This window comes from Nannospalax galili, unplaced genomic scaffold (assembly GCF_000622305.1).
Source record: "Nannospalax galili isolate Female #2095 unplaced genomic scaffold, S.galili_v1.0 scaffold416, whole genome shotgun sequence".
NCBI classification, from domain to species: Eukaryota; Metazoa; Chordata; class Mammalia; order Rodentia; family Spalacidae; genus Nannospalax; species Nannospalax galili.
In genome coordinates this window covers 757,491-772,526 of record NW_008338125.1, presented here as the reverse complement: position 1 = coordinate 772,526, position 15,036 = coordinate 757,491, and the positions used below count along the sequence as shown (strand labels likewise).

General features: G+C 42.8%; 1 protein-coding gene across 1 annotated transcript in view; it reads right to left on the bottom strand.

The window, feature by feature from the left end:
- Positions 1–870: 870 nt before the first annotated feature.
- The window catches only part of Smcp (sperm mitochondria associated cysteine rich protein), a 23,945-nt gene continuing 9,779 nt past the window's right edge, over positions 871–15,036 (bottom strand). The window contains exons 2-4 of the mRNA XM_008832975.1: positions 5,808–5,977; positions 5,246–5,279; positions 871–1,274 (exon numbers count right to left, since the gene is read on the bottom strand). Of these exons, the coding sequence (XP_008831197.1) occupies positions 871–1,274; positions 5,246–5,279; positions 5,808–5,977 (608 nt within the window). The remainder of the gene's footprint in view (positions 1,275–5,245; positions 5,280–5,807; positions 5,978–15,036) is intronic.

The following is a 15,036-nucleotide window of genomic DNA, read 5'->3' as shown; positions in this document are numbered from 1 at the left end:
CTGCTAAAAGACTGAGCCAAGACAGCACAGTCAGTTTGGTGGACTTATTTGCGCTTGTTTGGCCTGGAATTAAATGTTCTACCCAAGGACTTGAAGGCATTGGGATTTGGGGGTGATACACCCTTCCCTTTTAGCTAAAAAGTTCTTGGGATATAGGACTTTCACTTTAAAAGTGAAACAAGGGCTGGAGAGGTGGCTCAGTGGTTAAGAGCACTGGCTGCTCTTGCAGAGGACCTAGGTTCTGTTCCCAACACCATGGCAGTTAACAACTATCCATAACTTCAGTGTCAAGGGATCAGAGGCCCTTTTCTGGCCTCCACAGATATTGCACACTCAGGTATATTCATACACATAAAATAAAATTTAAAAAAATATGTAAACATTTTAAAAGCAAGATATGAAGAAATACTTCAGTGGTAGAATGTTTGCCTAGCTTGTGCAAGGCCCTGGTCAAAAATCCCTGATTTCACAAAACAAAAAAGCTAACCAATAAACAATAAACCCCAAGAAGAATCAGTTATCTTTTCTCTGGGTAAGCAGAGGTGATGTGCATCAGGATGAAATTTTCTGTGGCCCTTAGGATACGCCTAACATGCTTCAAAACTCTGTGCTAGACTGGCTTACAGGTAAATAAAGAAGAGGAATTGCTTTTGGTTGCTCTTTTATTTCTGTGCTATCTAAATGTCAGGATCACTAGGAAAGATCTTTCTAGGCTTTTCTACCTGCTATTTCTGGTTGGGTGGACATAGTAGCCTACGGTAGGGTGGATTTGTTGGTCAGGGTGGATTTGTTGGTCATCTTTAACCAGTTCTACCCTGACCCATAGCAATCCTACACCCTTTGAGGGATGGGCATGGTGCCAGGAACAGTCTATTGGCTTTTCTTCTGGCCCCAAGAGGCTGACCAGGCTCCGCTTTGTGTGCTCTGCGGCTGCTGGGTTTGAGAGCTCTTCTCCTGAGTTTGGCCTGAGGAATTAGAGTCTGACTCAGGCTTGTTCTTCACAGGGCAACAGTTGGTTTGAATGTAGCACGGAGGATTTGGGGGGCAGCACGAACATTTCTTCGGGCAGCATGGGGATTTCTGTAGGCAGCATGTGCACTTTTGCGGGGAGCATGGAGATTTGGGGCAGCACGGGGCTTTGGGGCAGCATGGGGACTTGGGGCAGGAAGGAGGTGTCTGTGGACAGCATGGTTTTGGTGGGCAGCATGGAGGGCTTGGTGGGCAGCATGGGTTGTTTTTTTGTTGGTCACTCATCTTCTTTATAGTTGCAAGTTCTAGGAAAAAAAGAATATTCTATGACAAGGCAATCTGGAGGCTCGTTTCAATTATCTCCTTCCTTGATCTCTAAATTGAGATGGGTAATGCCCTGGGAAAACAGGGCTGGCTCTTCAGAGACCGTAGCTAGTCCCTAACTTGGCCTTCATGTACCCCTGTGTTTCTTCCTTACTAGGTAACCATTTTCCATATAAAGAATAGAAGGATAAGAATATGTAATACATTTGCATAACATCTTTTGTCTAGGGAGCAATAATGTGACTCTTATTCTAATTCTGAGTCAGATACCAGTCACATAAGCATTATCTCATCTAATGATCGCTGCCAGTGTAAGAGGTGGGCATTTTTATCCCACTTTAAATACAGAGACTACTGAAGTCCGGACATGTACTTCAACTGCTTGTCAATGGACTGATAGATTCCATCTCACCCAAGGTCATGCAATTGTTCTGGTCTCAGTGCACACCAGGAACCTTGGTGTGTTAGGGTTCCCAGAGCCACCCACCATCATACCCTTTCTGAAGGCAGCAGCTCATTCCAAATACCTCAGAACATGTGCTGTCGTCTGTGGCTGCGTGGTTACAGAAGAAACAGAAAAAGGTGGTGAAAACGCCTAATTCTACGGCTTCACCTGTCTGGGCTTTTGTTTCTTCCTCTCTGAGGGAGCGGTGTTAGGGATGAGGAAAAGGGATCTTGTAGATGCCTCCCACTCATTGAACATGTTTGCAATTTTTGGATTCTTTGGCGAATAGCAAAAACCCAAACCCATTCTTTGTTTCTATCAACTGATCTGCATTCTGCCTAGCAAACCCAGGATTTCCTACAAAGACACTTAAGTCTACTTCTCACACGGAGCTGTGTGTTTTCTGTATCTCCTGTGACATATTGATAAAAACCACTGTCAAGTTTCTGGAGTAGGACAGAAGGGCAAACGGTGAGCAGGAATCATAGGCAGAGACCAGGGCTGTCATCTAGCTGTAGAGATGTCATTGCAGGAGACAGGGGATGGCCTTGTGCACCCACGCAAGGTTCAGCAAGACCACACACTCATGCTAGAAAAGTGCCAGGCCTGTCGGATCTCTATCACACAGGTGTGGGGGATGGGTGTTGGAGTCAGAGCGGTGACTGCTGAAGTCAAGTTTTAGCTACCCTCTAGCTTGTAGCAGCCACAGGCTTTTTAAGGACAACCTCTGATCCAAACTAGCTTTTGAAACTTAGCCAACTACTGCTATGTGCTTGTACATCTGTGTATGCTTGTGTCTGTACGTGTGTGTATGTGTGTATGCTCTAATATTATATGTAGACACAGGTACAAGGAAGGAAGTTACTTGGGGTTTGTGACAGTGCCTGTTTAGCTAGATCAAACTGAGATAATCATACTTTCTCCTGAGGTTTGAAGCTGGGTGTGGAGCTGCTCTGTTGAGCCTCAGTCTCCCTCTACCCTCACCCTATCCCTGCCCTTTGCAAATACTCTAGCAACCTCGTTCTGTTGCACAGATAGGAGGAATTTGGGGGACAGAAACTAAAAACCCACTAGAGAATTCCCAAGAGCTACTCTAGCTGTACAGAAAGCCCTGAAAGTGTGCAGGGCTATTGAATTAGGGGGTTACTAAGACACCTGGAAGATGACCTGCTTTGCTCTAAGAACCACTCTTGTGACTTATGGCAGACCCAGGACATTGACTGTCCTGGAGGATGGCTGCCACCCTCGTAGATGCACCTGTTTTGCATCTGGGGATTAGACCTAAACCCTATTCATGAAGGGCAAACTATGTCCCATCAGGCCAAACTATGGACTGATGCCTCCAGCCAGTGGAGATAGTGATGCCCATTGACAAACTGATGTGGCCCTGTCCCACCTCCTCCCCACTCTCAACTTTCTGATCCTCACTCTGGGCTTTCGCTGTGGGAAGAAGGCCCTGGAACATGTCAAGCAAGGATCTACTGCATTCCTGGGCACAGACAATGGTGGTGGCTCCCATAGGGCCCGTGGTGCTCTGAATCTCCTGGACTCTAGCAGCAGCAGCAGCAGCAGAAAAATGGGAGGAAGTCTTAACTCCTCAAGCTTCCTACCACTGTACCTAAATCCTTCACAAGTTTCTGGCTAAGTGCAGCTGTGAAAGGGGTCAGAGGCAATTTTCACCTGAAAGGTGAAAGTGACTTCCTGGAGGAGGGTGTTGGCTTTAATTTCCTTGTGACTCTGTGCCTGCCAGTTATTTCAGGCTTTACTCTGTCCTTCAGGAAGAAGCTTCTGCTTGCCTCTGCTTTTAGAGCAAGAGTGCGGACCAGCATTCCTAAGGGGTGGGCGTAGGATAAGCTGTTCAGTCCTTCCCTCCTGGACAAGAGCTGTCACAAAGAAGCTGAGCCAGCAGGTCTGCCCAGTAATGTCCTGGCTTGCCTGGGAGGGAACTGGAATGGATGGAGTCAGCGATGAGGAGACAAACAGAAAATGGAACAGAGACATATCAGCAGAGGAAAAAAAGGGCCAGAATGCCTTGCTCTCTACCATCTTCACTCGAAGTGCGTGTGCGTGTGCGTGTGCACGTGTATGTTTCTGCAAACGTACACACAGAGCAAATACTCTGGAGCCCATGCAGCCTTAATCAGTGGATTTGGGGTGTGTGTACCTGTGGGGAATCCCTGTGTGTGTTTCTTCTCGTTTCCTGCATCCACTCCCTGACCTAAGACCAAGTTTAGAGAGAGGCGGAAGGCTTCTATTGTCTCCGGCTTTTCTCTGTGTGTGGTCTCTGCTGTTTCTCATCTCTGTCTCTCTCCTTTGTCTTTTCTTCTATTTCTTTCTCTTCTCTAACCTGAAGGCGAGTATCCCAAAAGGACAGTTCAGAGCCTCTGACACTCGGAAGTCTAGCTTGTTAGGATCTATCCCTCCAGGTCTAGACAGACTATGGTAGCGTTCTTATCCTGGTGCTTTGAGCCCCTGAGCTCTGAGTCTCAGAACCTCCCTTCTCCCACCAAGCATTGCCCCTATGTAGGATATGGAGGAACAAGTGTCTAGTGTTAGAGATGGGGAATAGGTCAGTCTCATCCACCAGGGACTAGGGAGGAGGACAACAACAGGTCCCTCAGCATCTTACCAGTCTGGACAGAGCTCCCATCCCAAGCCAGCTCTGCTGCCTTTGTCTCCTTGGCAACTGGTGAAGGGAGTCTGTGACCCTTCAATTAACCCACAGTTACCTCATCCCCTTCTGATAGGTGATTCTCCTTTTATCCGGGATAGTTAAGCTTTGAATCCTCCCATCTTTAAAACTTCAACTGCTGCCTAACCAATCTGCCCCCTTGACCCTCTCTGCTTTCCCCTTAGGGGAAATCTCCCCTAGCTCTGTGCTCCCTCTCCCTAATGCAGCTACCCAGGAAGTCTCCCCAATGTCCAATACCTAGGTGTGGGTCCAGAGACACTTTAGGTTTTTCTACTGCTCTGTTTCAGTGATGATTGCTACTGAGCTGAATCTAAGTTCATTGGGTCCCAGTGGGGTTGCCTTCCCTTTGACCTCTGTCCACCAGTCTTCCTCACCTCCAGCCACTGTTCTGTCATGCTTGTAGACTGGCTCAGAGAAGATGGCTCCTGACTGGGCTCACCTCTTTTTAGATCTCTGAAAGGCTCTTCAGCCTTAAGTATCTCTCTCCAGTCTCCATCCCCATTTCTAAATATTCAAACCGCATGTTCCAAGAAATATCATTCACTTGAATAAACTTTCAGAACTACCCATGGGTTCCTTCTCCAGAAGGATTTCCTTACAGCTCCCTGTACTAAAGGTTAAAATGTTGGCACTTCATGGTTACATGACAGTTAACAGTTCCATGACTGACTTTTCCTGTAATCTGTCAGTTTCCTCATTATCTTGCTTGTTACTGTTCTAACATCTGACACATTGCATGACATTATGTGGGCCTCAGTAGAGTGAAGTAACAGGCCGTAGAGAGAAGGTCACAAGATGGGACTCCCATGTGTTACCTGATCTGGCCACACACTTCTTCCTCGGGCTCCTCTCAATTCACCATTTCCGTACTTGACTTCTTCTGTTAACTGTTCTTTCCTTGCTGGTTTCAGCAGATAGACAGATGATGATCTTCCTCAGAGGTCTAATGAGTCCATGACTATCAGAAGCCAGAGTCTTCTGAATCAAGTGGCCCCCTTCCCCTCAAGTATAAAGCTTCTGATCTCTACGCCTCTTCTGTGACATCATAATTCTCTCTTCAAGACTCTGACTAGCTGACTGACTTGCCTGTCCCCTGCTGGTTGAAGTATCTGGCTGTTCTTGGTTTCTTTTGAGAAAAAAAAAACTGGTTCACAAGCATTCCACCACCTAAAACACAAGTCTAAAGCACAAATGTGTACTGTTTAGTGTACAACACAATTTTTTTTAAAGGGCGGTGTATATGATTAGCAGGATTCATACAGCTCACCAGGTTTGAGGTCAGAAATGCTTCTTGGAAAGAGCGATGCTTAAGCGGAGTCTTCGTAATAGAAGACAGAAAGTGGGGGATGAGCTTGCGTGTGAAAAGGCATTTCAGACCTGGAAAATGTAAAAACTCTTGGAATAGGAGATGGAGAAGGACCACTTGGGGGCAAAGCTCCCCAGGTAGCAAGATGAGCACGGAGAGTGAGGAGAGGTGGACTGAGTGACAGAGGACGCGGCTGCATTGACGAAGACTCGAACTGCTGAGAAAGAGCTTGGGTTGTATTCTGTGGACAATGGGAGCCACCGGTGGATTTTATGTGGGAAAAAACTGGAGCCTTGTTTCCCTCCGATATTCCCAGTGTATAGTTCAGCCCTTTGAACATGAAAGACTCTGAAACTAGCTCAGTTTTGTCACCTAATATGGTGGTAGAAGATAATTTGGTCAGCTTTGCTCTGTCCCTTCCTTCCTCTACCCCAGTCTCTTTGAAGACAGTGACAGGAACTTCTAGGCAGTAGGCTGCTCTTCAGGTTTGTAAGACACCAGACCACAGCATGGAGAGAGGCTCCAGATCCTGTGGCCCAGTCCTCATTCTCTTCCAATTCCGGACTCCAGCCTACGCCATGCCACTATCCTAGGCTCTCTCCATCATCTGTATTATTCTCCTGATGGGCTTATTTAGACCAATGACCATAAAGACTTTCTTACAGAACTTGGAATTCCCACCATTTTCTCTCTTTTTTATGGTCTTTTTGAGACAGGATCTCTCTGTAGCCAGAGCTGGCCTGGAACTTTTTATGTAGACCAGGCTGACCTCGGTCTCACAGAGATTGCGGATCACTCTGCTTCCTGAGTGCTGGGATCTTTCACCATCATGCTGGATAGCTTTAGTGTCAACTTGACACACCTGAGTTGAGGGAACCCCAATTGAGTAATTGCCTCCATTGGATTGGCCTGTGGCCATTTCTGTGGAGTATTTTCTTGAGTTTTGAGTGATGTGGGAGGGCATAGCCCACTGTGGGTTGTGGGCCCACAACCCCTGGGCAGGTTGTCTTGTATTGTACAAGAAAGCAGGTTGAGCATGGGTCAGGAGGGCAAGCCAGTAAGCAGTGTTCCTCTATGGCCTGTACTTCATTCAGCTCCTGCCTCCAGGTTCCTGTCCTGACTTCTTACCTTGGGCTTCCTCAGTGATGAACTGTGACCCAGGAGATGTAGGCCAAATAAACCCTTTCCTCCTCAAGTTGGTATTGGTCAGAATGTTTTGTCACAGCAATTGAAGGCAGACTAGAGCAACCACCATGCCTGGCTACCATCTTCATTACTGGCTCAGATATCTCTCCACAAGACCAGACTTTTATATCCAGTTTTTAAATTTATTCTTCTCAGATGTCTACTTAATAATTATGTATTTAATCTGTCCACAAATAAACTATATTTTCCCAAAATATCCTTCCAGAGTTAACAGAATGTATTATTAAATTCATTGTTCTTCACTAATTTGGTAGGTTAAAACTGTATCTTTAAGTGATTTAATTTGAGTTTGTTAGTAAGTAATCTCTGTTATATTTTATTATATTTAGAGAGCCACATTTTTTTCAAATATCTGGTTATGCATTTTACATAATTTTTAATATTACTATTGATTTATGGTGCTCATACTATATTGATATACAAAATTTCTTTCATTATGTTAGGACTTTTTATTCTGCTTGTTTTCAGTTACATACAGAAAAGTGAATTTCTGTCCAACACATTTAAAAATATATAGTTTTTTAATGGTTGCATCATAATTATTTAAAACATTTTATTTATTATTTTTATTTTATGTATATGAGTGTATTGCCTATATATATGTAAGTGTACTCATATTGTGCAATGCCTGTGGAGGTCAGAAGAGAATGTCAGATCCTCTGGAACTGGAATTAGGATGGCTGTTAGGCACCATGTGGGTGTGGGAACTGGACTCAGGCCCTCTGCAAGAGCAGCCAGTGCTCCAAATAGCTGAGCCACCTCCTTAGTCCCATTGCATCATAATTATAACACAGATCCTCAATTTGAAACTATGGATAAATACTCTAATGTTTGTCTTCAGGAATAATATTTTTAGTGTTTAAACCCTCTATGAGCTCATCTTAGTATAGGAGAGCGTTCTTCTTTTAACTAAGATGAGTTCCTAAACTCACTGTGGTTGCCTAGTTAAGACAATATTATTGATGGAATAGTTGAGCTTTCCTCATAGATTTGAAGAAATAGATTGTTGGGCCCAGCTCTGAATTTCCTAACGTGTTGTACTACTTTTTCGGTATGTTCATAGTCCAGTTACCACATTGTTTAAAATAACTTTATCACCTATCAAAGCATCTGTCAGAGCTAACTGCTACCCATGGCTCTTATACATAATAATTGACCTTGACATTTTTAGTTTATTTATTTATTTATTTAAAATATTTTACTTCTTATTTTTTATTTTATTTTATATTTATGCGTGTACTACCCGCATGTAGGTAAATGCACCAGTGTCATGCAATGCCTGCGGAGGACAGAAAAAGGCACAGATCCCCTGGAACTGGAGTTACAGACAGTTGTTAGCTGCCATGTAGGTGCTGGGATTCGAACCTGGGTCTTCTGCAAGAACAGTCATTGTTCTTAACCACTGAGCCATCTCTCCAGTTCCCAGACCTTGACATTTTTAAAGCTCGGTTATGCATTTAAGACAGTTCTGTTGAACTCCAATAAACACACATTGAGAATATAGCTCAGTACATTAAACACATTTGTGCGGCAGCTGCTCTCCAAGCCAAGATACAGACTATTACTTTCTCCATGGCTTCTGAGAGTTCCAGGGACTGATAACCAGGGATGGAACTGGAAAGGGAAGGGCTGTCTGTTCCAGGGGAGAGGCTCTGAGGTTGAGTTTTTGTAGGTTTTAGGGAATATCCATGAAGAGAGAAACTTGTCCCTGTTATAGATCGGAATTCATACAAAATCACCAGCACCACTTTAAGAAAAGTAGCAAGGTAAATGTTTATTATTTCGACTGGCCAGGCTGTCTATCTCGGGAGTACATGCAGCAGCAATCGTTGGGTCAGAGTTTTTATAGGATTACAGAAATATTATTCAAACAGGATACTTGTGAACCAATCAGGTTTCTACAACAGCAGAATTTTGAATCCATTAATCAACAACCAATCATTATACAGACAAGTGATAGAGTCATATAACTTGGCAATCAACTTTGTAATTTTAAAATTAGTCACCTCCCTAGTCATAACAAGTATAGTAAGAGAAGTCAAAATCAGCAGTTACCGGATGGTCACTGAATAACAGGGTGGTCTCATGCTACATGTCAAGGTGACCTGAAGTAGCAGGCGAGTTACAGAGGCAAAAACAAGCAGTTATCCAGATGTGGAGTGTCTGATATTAGCACATCCCACTGGTTTGTGGCTGAGCTACTTCTTAGAACTCAAGGCTGCTTTCTCCTTTTAAATATTTCCCATAAGTGGAAAAGAGGTTACTGTTAAAATAGCTATCCTGAGCAAGATGGAGTAACTTAGGTTAAGTTGCTAATATATTTAGTCCCTTTGTCAGGAAGGCAGTTCCTTCCAGGTTTCCATGCATCTGTTTTTCTTTGTCTACTCAACTCAATTTTTTTTTTTTTTTTGTCTTTTTGAGGCAGGGTCTCCCTGTAATCTCAGCTGACCTGAACTCACTATGTAAACCAGGCTGGGCTTGAACTCACAGAGATCTGCCTGCCTCTGACTCCTGAGTGCTGGGACCAAAGGACTGCGCCACCATGTACTGAGCTCAATTTTATTGGTCTAGATACCGCCAGAAGCATCATTGGTGTTTGCTTGTCATGGGCCCCTCCCACAGGCCCTGGTTTGGGAAGGCCCTGGAGAAGATGAAGATGCTTCAGGTGAGGATTCAAATTCAGTGACAATGTCTCTGCTGTGGTGCCTGGGTATTGTATGTGCTGCTGCATTAACAGCAATTTGTAACTCAAGTTCCAAGGTTCCATTGCCCTCTTCTGGCCTCCACAGGTATTGCATGCATGGGTGTAGTTACATGCATGCAGGCAAAACACTCACATGCATAATATAAAAATAAATATTTTATTTATTAACTTTTTTATTGTATGAGTATATTGCCTGCATGTATGTAAATGTACCTGTTTCATGTAATGCCGATGGATCTCAGAAGAGGGTGTTAGAGCCCCCTAGAACTGGAGTTACAGAGTTGTTAGTCACCATGTGGGTGCTGGGAATCGAACCCAGGTCCTCTGCAAGAGCAGCCAGTACTCTTAACCACTGAGCCATCTCTCCAGAGTGCTCTTTTTGCCCTACCTGGGTGCTGTTATGCACATGTAGTGAGTTCTTCAGCCTTGGGGCCAGTTATCACCAAAATCAGAATAATTATGAGGCAATTCCTAGTTTCCCATGCTCTCAACAACCTGGGTACAATGTCTGAAATTGCATCATCCTATACTTTGTGAAAGGCCTGGGCAGGGAGTTGCATGTCTTCTGTGTCTCCAGAGAAGCTGAAATCGGAGCTCTAGATCCAGGCTCTGACTCAAGCCCTTCAGTACCCTCTGCTGGCATCTAGACTGCATCCTCTCTGTCATGATTCTAGTTTCTAGAAGCTCATGTGTCTTAGCCTTTCTCCAACTGAACTGTGATTCCACTCTGGAGAGTCTGAGCTATATAGAAAGATCTATTCCTGAAGGTAGCCACAGCTGTCTCGTTTTTACTCTTGGATCAAGTGAGTCTTGCCAGTGTCAGGAACTCAGGAGCCCCTTCAGAGTAATGATACTGAATAAGAATTGTCAAGTAATTCCTTCTTGGTCTGCAACACTGTAGTGCCCACCTGTAGCCAAGGGAGACAACCAGCTATTGTTCTAAAATAATGGATGTTTGTTTTCTCCCCCTATCTAGGAGCCTTTGAGAGGGAACTGACACTGATTCTAACTACTCCAACAGCTATCAAAATACCTGAAAGCAAATCCTGAATCCATCACTCTAGAGTCCAGCCTTGGCAGACAAAAGAAAAATGAGGAGGAACCCAATAGAGGGATGCTTTTGGAAGACCTTGTCAAGAAATTCCAATGGACTCTCATATGAACATTTGAAATTTGCCCTGTTCTGACTTTTTTCTAGTTCCCTGTCTAGAACTTATAATGCTAATTACTCTTGCCTTTACTTCCCCTTCACATCTCCTATTCACGATTCAAGGACCTTCTTTTCCCCTTAGGGCTAAAAGTTATGCAGTTTGGGAATCTTTTATATAGACCCACTGAAGGGGTACTCCAATTGCCTCACCCTGCACCCCTGTTCAGCATGGAAGAAGCCAGAGAAGTCTGTGCTCCAATTCCCTATTGGCAATTTGGGTAACTTCTTCAGAGGATGGGGTGATAAGAATAGGAAGTAGGAATTGGCTAGGCAATTAGGGCACAAAGGCCCCAAAGAAAAGTAGCCAGTTTCTTGGCTAGAAGTCAAAATGTCCCAGGGCCTCTTAGCAACATACTCTGTTCCAAAGGCCAAAAATGTCAAAAGTATTAAGGGAGCTTGTATCTAATCCTTAAAAGATTTTAGGGCTATCTCTTCAGAGGGGGGAATGTTAGAGTGCCCAAAAGCCCCATAAAATAAATAAATAAATCAAAGAAGAAGAAAGAGTACATGAAGTTATCAGAAAAAAGTGATGGGGAGATATGGGAGGAGTTGGAGCGGAGGTAGTGGGCATGAATTTATCAAAACACCTTATATACATGTATGAAATTCTCAATAAATTATTTATGTAAGTAATAAATAAATAAAATATATAAATAAACTACATATATTAAAACTGTAAAAAAAGGATTTTCAAGTAATTCTTGACTTCATTAATGCCACCAAGTTCAGTTAAAGCTTGACTGTGCTGCCTCCTGGTGGAAGATGTGATCCTTGCAAGTTCTGAAATGTAAGCAGCAGTTCCCTTTTAATTGATGTATCTGACAAGTGAATTCCAAGTCCCCATGGTATTATGTATGCGTATGTGTGTCAGTGTGTCAGTTATCAATGTATCTTATCTCAGATCCAAATGCACTTACACACACACACATTCTATGCTAAATAACAGAATTTCTTTAAATATTTCCTTTTAAAAAATGAGTAATATTAAGCTTTCTGGGTAGAGGGTGCTGGAGAAAAAGAGATAAGAAGCAAGCAGCTAGAGGTGTGTGACCATTTGATGACCAGCTTCCCAGCTATGACACAGTGTGAGAGTCCTCTGCCTCATTTCATCCCCTTGAATGAGGATGACTTTCCATAACCTTCCCACCTGCACATATCCTGAGTCTACCCAGCTGGCCATCTATATGGGAGTGTCCATCTGGAGCTGTGGCCCCTTTCCAACCCTCCTGGCTCTGAAGGCCTTGTGTCTCTGCTCTTACTTGGACTCTTACAGCCTGTGTCTTCTTCCTGACCTGCACTTGGGAAGATTGCCTATGGTTTGTCTAGAACTCCAGGCCTGCTCAGGGTTTAGTGAAACCAGAGAAGCTGTTTGCCTGGTGACAGCTGCAGCATACCTCTTTCAGTGGAGTATGAGCCCTTCCAGGTCTAACCTCGGGTATTGTCTAGCAGCCTTTTTCTCATATCTTATTGTCACTCTTCTCCTTATTGTAATTCGTACATTAACGTTTCCCTTTGAACTTACTCCACGGTTTCTAACTCCTGATTAGACCCCTTGCACAGACAGCTTAGATCCAAGAATCTGTTCTTTACTTTACCACCTCAGTGACCCTGAACAAATTATTTAACAGACTCCTATGCAAGAGTTTGATAGATGTTAGATTTAAATTTAAATTATTTCATTACCTTATTAATTTCATTAAAATTTAAATTTATGGAAACTATTTTATACTGTGTGAGATTTTACAATTTAGAAATAAATTTCAATTTCATTGTCTCATTCAATCTCCAAACTAAACCAATCTAGCATGTATTGTTATTACTGACGTCTCCATTCTAAAATGTCAACGTCAAGTGTTGAATGCTACAGGGTCTAGCTTCCCAGAGGGAAGGCTGCATCCACCTGCCAATTGTGTGATCCCACTACTGCCCTCTTGTGGCCTCTTATATGTAAGTACTCTCTAAGTAACACTGATGGGGGGGGGGGGCTTCCCCCGCCAGCTTGCAGAACGTTTGGCTCTGGCAGTTACTGGTTTGTTTGTTTTTCTTTACAGCAGCTCCTTTCCTTAAAGAAATGTGAAACACTACAAGATGACCAAAGTGACTCAAAGAGGAAATACTTCTACTTATCCCATCTTCAAACCTTTTTGGTTTTCGTTATAAAATACCTAAAATTTGTGGAGTAGAATATGTACAGAATTCATTAACAAATAAAAGCACACATTTTTTTCTCACTGGAAGAGGCTTGAATACATTGTTGTAAGCCTCCAGTTCCCCAAATCATTTGTACACGGCATATAATATATATATATATATGTATTTTTTTTTGGTCTTTTTGAGACAGGGTCTCCCTGTAGCCCCAACCGTCCTTGAACTCACTATGTAGACCATGCTGGCCTTGAACTCACAGAGATCTGCTTGCCTCTGCTGGGATTAAAGGCGTGTGCCACCGCGCCAGGCCATATACAATATTTTAAATTTTTGTTTCTAGTGGAAGAATACATTTAGTTTTTTGTATATTTTAATAGAATTTTTGACCATTTCATACACAATATCTTAATCATCTGTATACCCCCTCCCCATCTGTACCCTCCCATGTCCCCCCCCACTGGATTTCATACATTCTGTTATTTATGTTAAGGCCTATCGAGTCAGGTTACTATCCCCAGATGTCCCTCAGTACAAATTCATCCTCAGCGCAAGTTCATCCCCTAGGGTCTAGTCAGTCTATCTAGAGTCACTCCCTTAAAGAAGATCATCTCTTCCTCACCCAACAGTAATAAGCTTCCTAATAGTTCTTCAACTAAGATTGGGACTTGAGGTCCATTTCCACAGTTCCATGCTTGGGTTTGTCTGTTTGAGTGTGCATGTGTCTTGTGCATTGCTGTAAGTTCATATAAGCAAGCAATGAATTTTCATGTTAAAGTTGATAAAGAGGGATTCTTCTCAGAAACATAACAGAAGGGAACAAATTATTTTAGAAACAAGAGAATATTTAGAAGCATTGAATATATCTCAGTTTTATGGTGATAATGAAAATAAGTGAAACGTTGTTAATAAAGTTTTCCTATTCATTAGACAGTATACATCAGCGTAAGTACTAACTAGAAATTAGTGCTCAAGTTAAAGGTCATATGCTTGAGGCTCACATAGTCTGTCAGTGACTTCTTGGTTTTCTAAGATTACGTATGTTATTTTCTCAGCTGCATATTATGTACTAAGGATAAAAATGTGTATAATTTGCTGATCATAACAACACATTCTTTACAAAATTTGTGAAGAAAATATCACATAATTTTTTTTTGTCTTTTTGAGACAGGGTCTCCTTGTAGCCTCAGCTGTCCTGGAACTCACTATGTAGACCAGGCTGGCCTTGAACTCACAGAGATCCGCCTGCCTCTGCCACCCAAGTGCTGGGATTAAAGGCGTGCACCACCACGCCTGGCCCACATAATTTTTATATATTTACCAATATAAGATGGAATCATATTTTATGGAAGTTTTTGAATATTTTAGGCAAGCAAGGCTAAATGTTTTTTCAATAAAATCTGATATTTTTTTCTTTTATTATTTTCCCCCTTTTATTGATTTTTTTCAATTTTCATTCAATATATTTTGATCATATTTAGATCCTCTCCCTTACCTCCACTTACTACCTCCTGCCCAAATGTTCTTCAATGTGAGTTCAATCACTGGAGCCTGGTTAAGCTACCAAGTGTCACAATAAAGAGACTGACTCTCCCCCTCCCAGCAGCCATCAGTTACTGAAAGTTCCTCAGGTAAGGTTGGGGTTTCTTACCCACTTCCCCATATCTATGCTGGATTTTGTCTTGATCTTGCATGGGACTTGTGCATGCTGTCACTATTGCTGTGAGTTCATACGAGTAACTGCCTAGCTGGCTGGAAAACTCTGTGTTCTTGTAGTCATCTGCCAGGTCTGAGCATCTGCCGGGTCCATTTTTCTGCCCCTTCTCTGTAATGATTCCTGAGCTTTGGGAGACAGAGTTTGATATAGGTAGGACTGTGATTTTTACCAATCTTGTTCAAACAAAAATAAGATTAGCAATAAAGGTGTTATTGAACAGTAAGACTGAAACTGTCACCTGAAATTCATAAATTAACTTTAAATAAGCCCATCAAAATAGTTCAGTTTTTTCTTAATTTGTCAACTTATATAAATTTT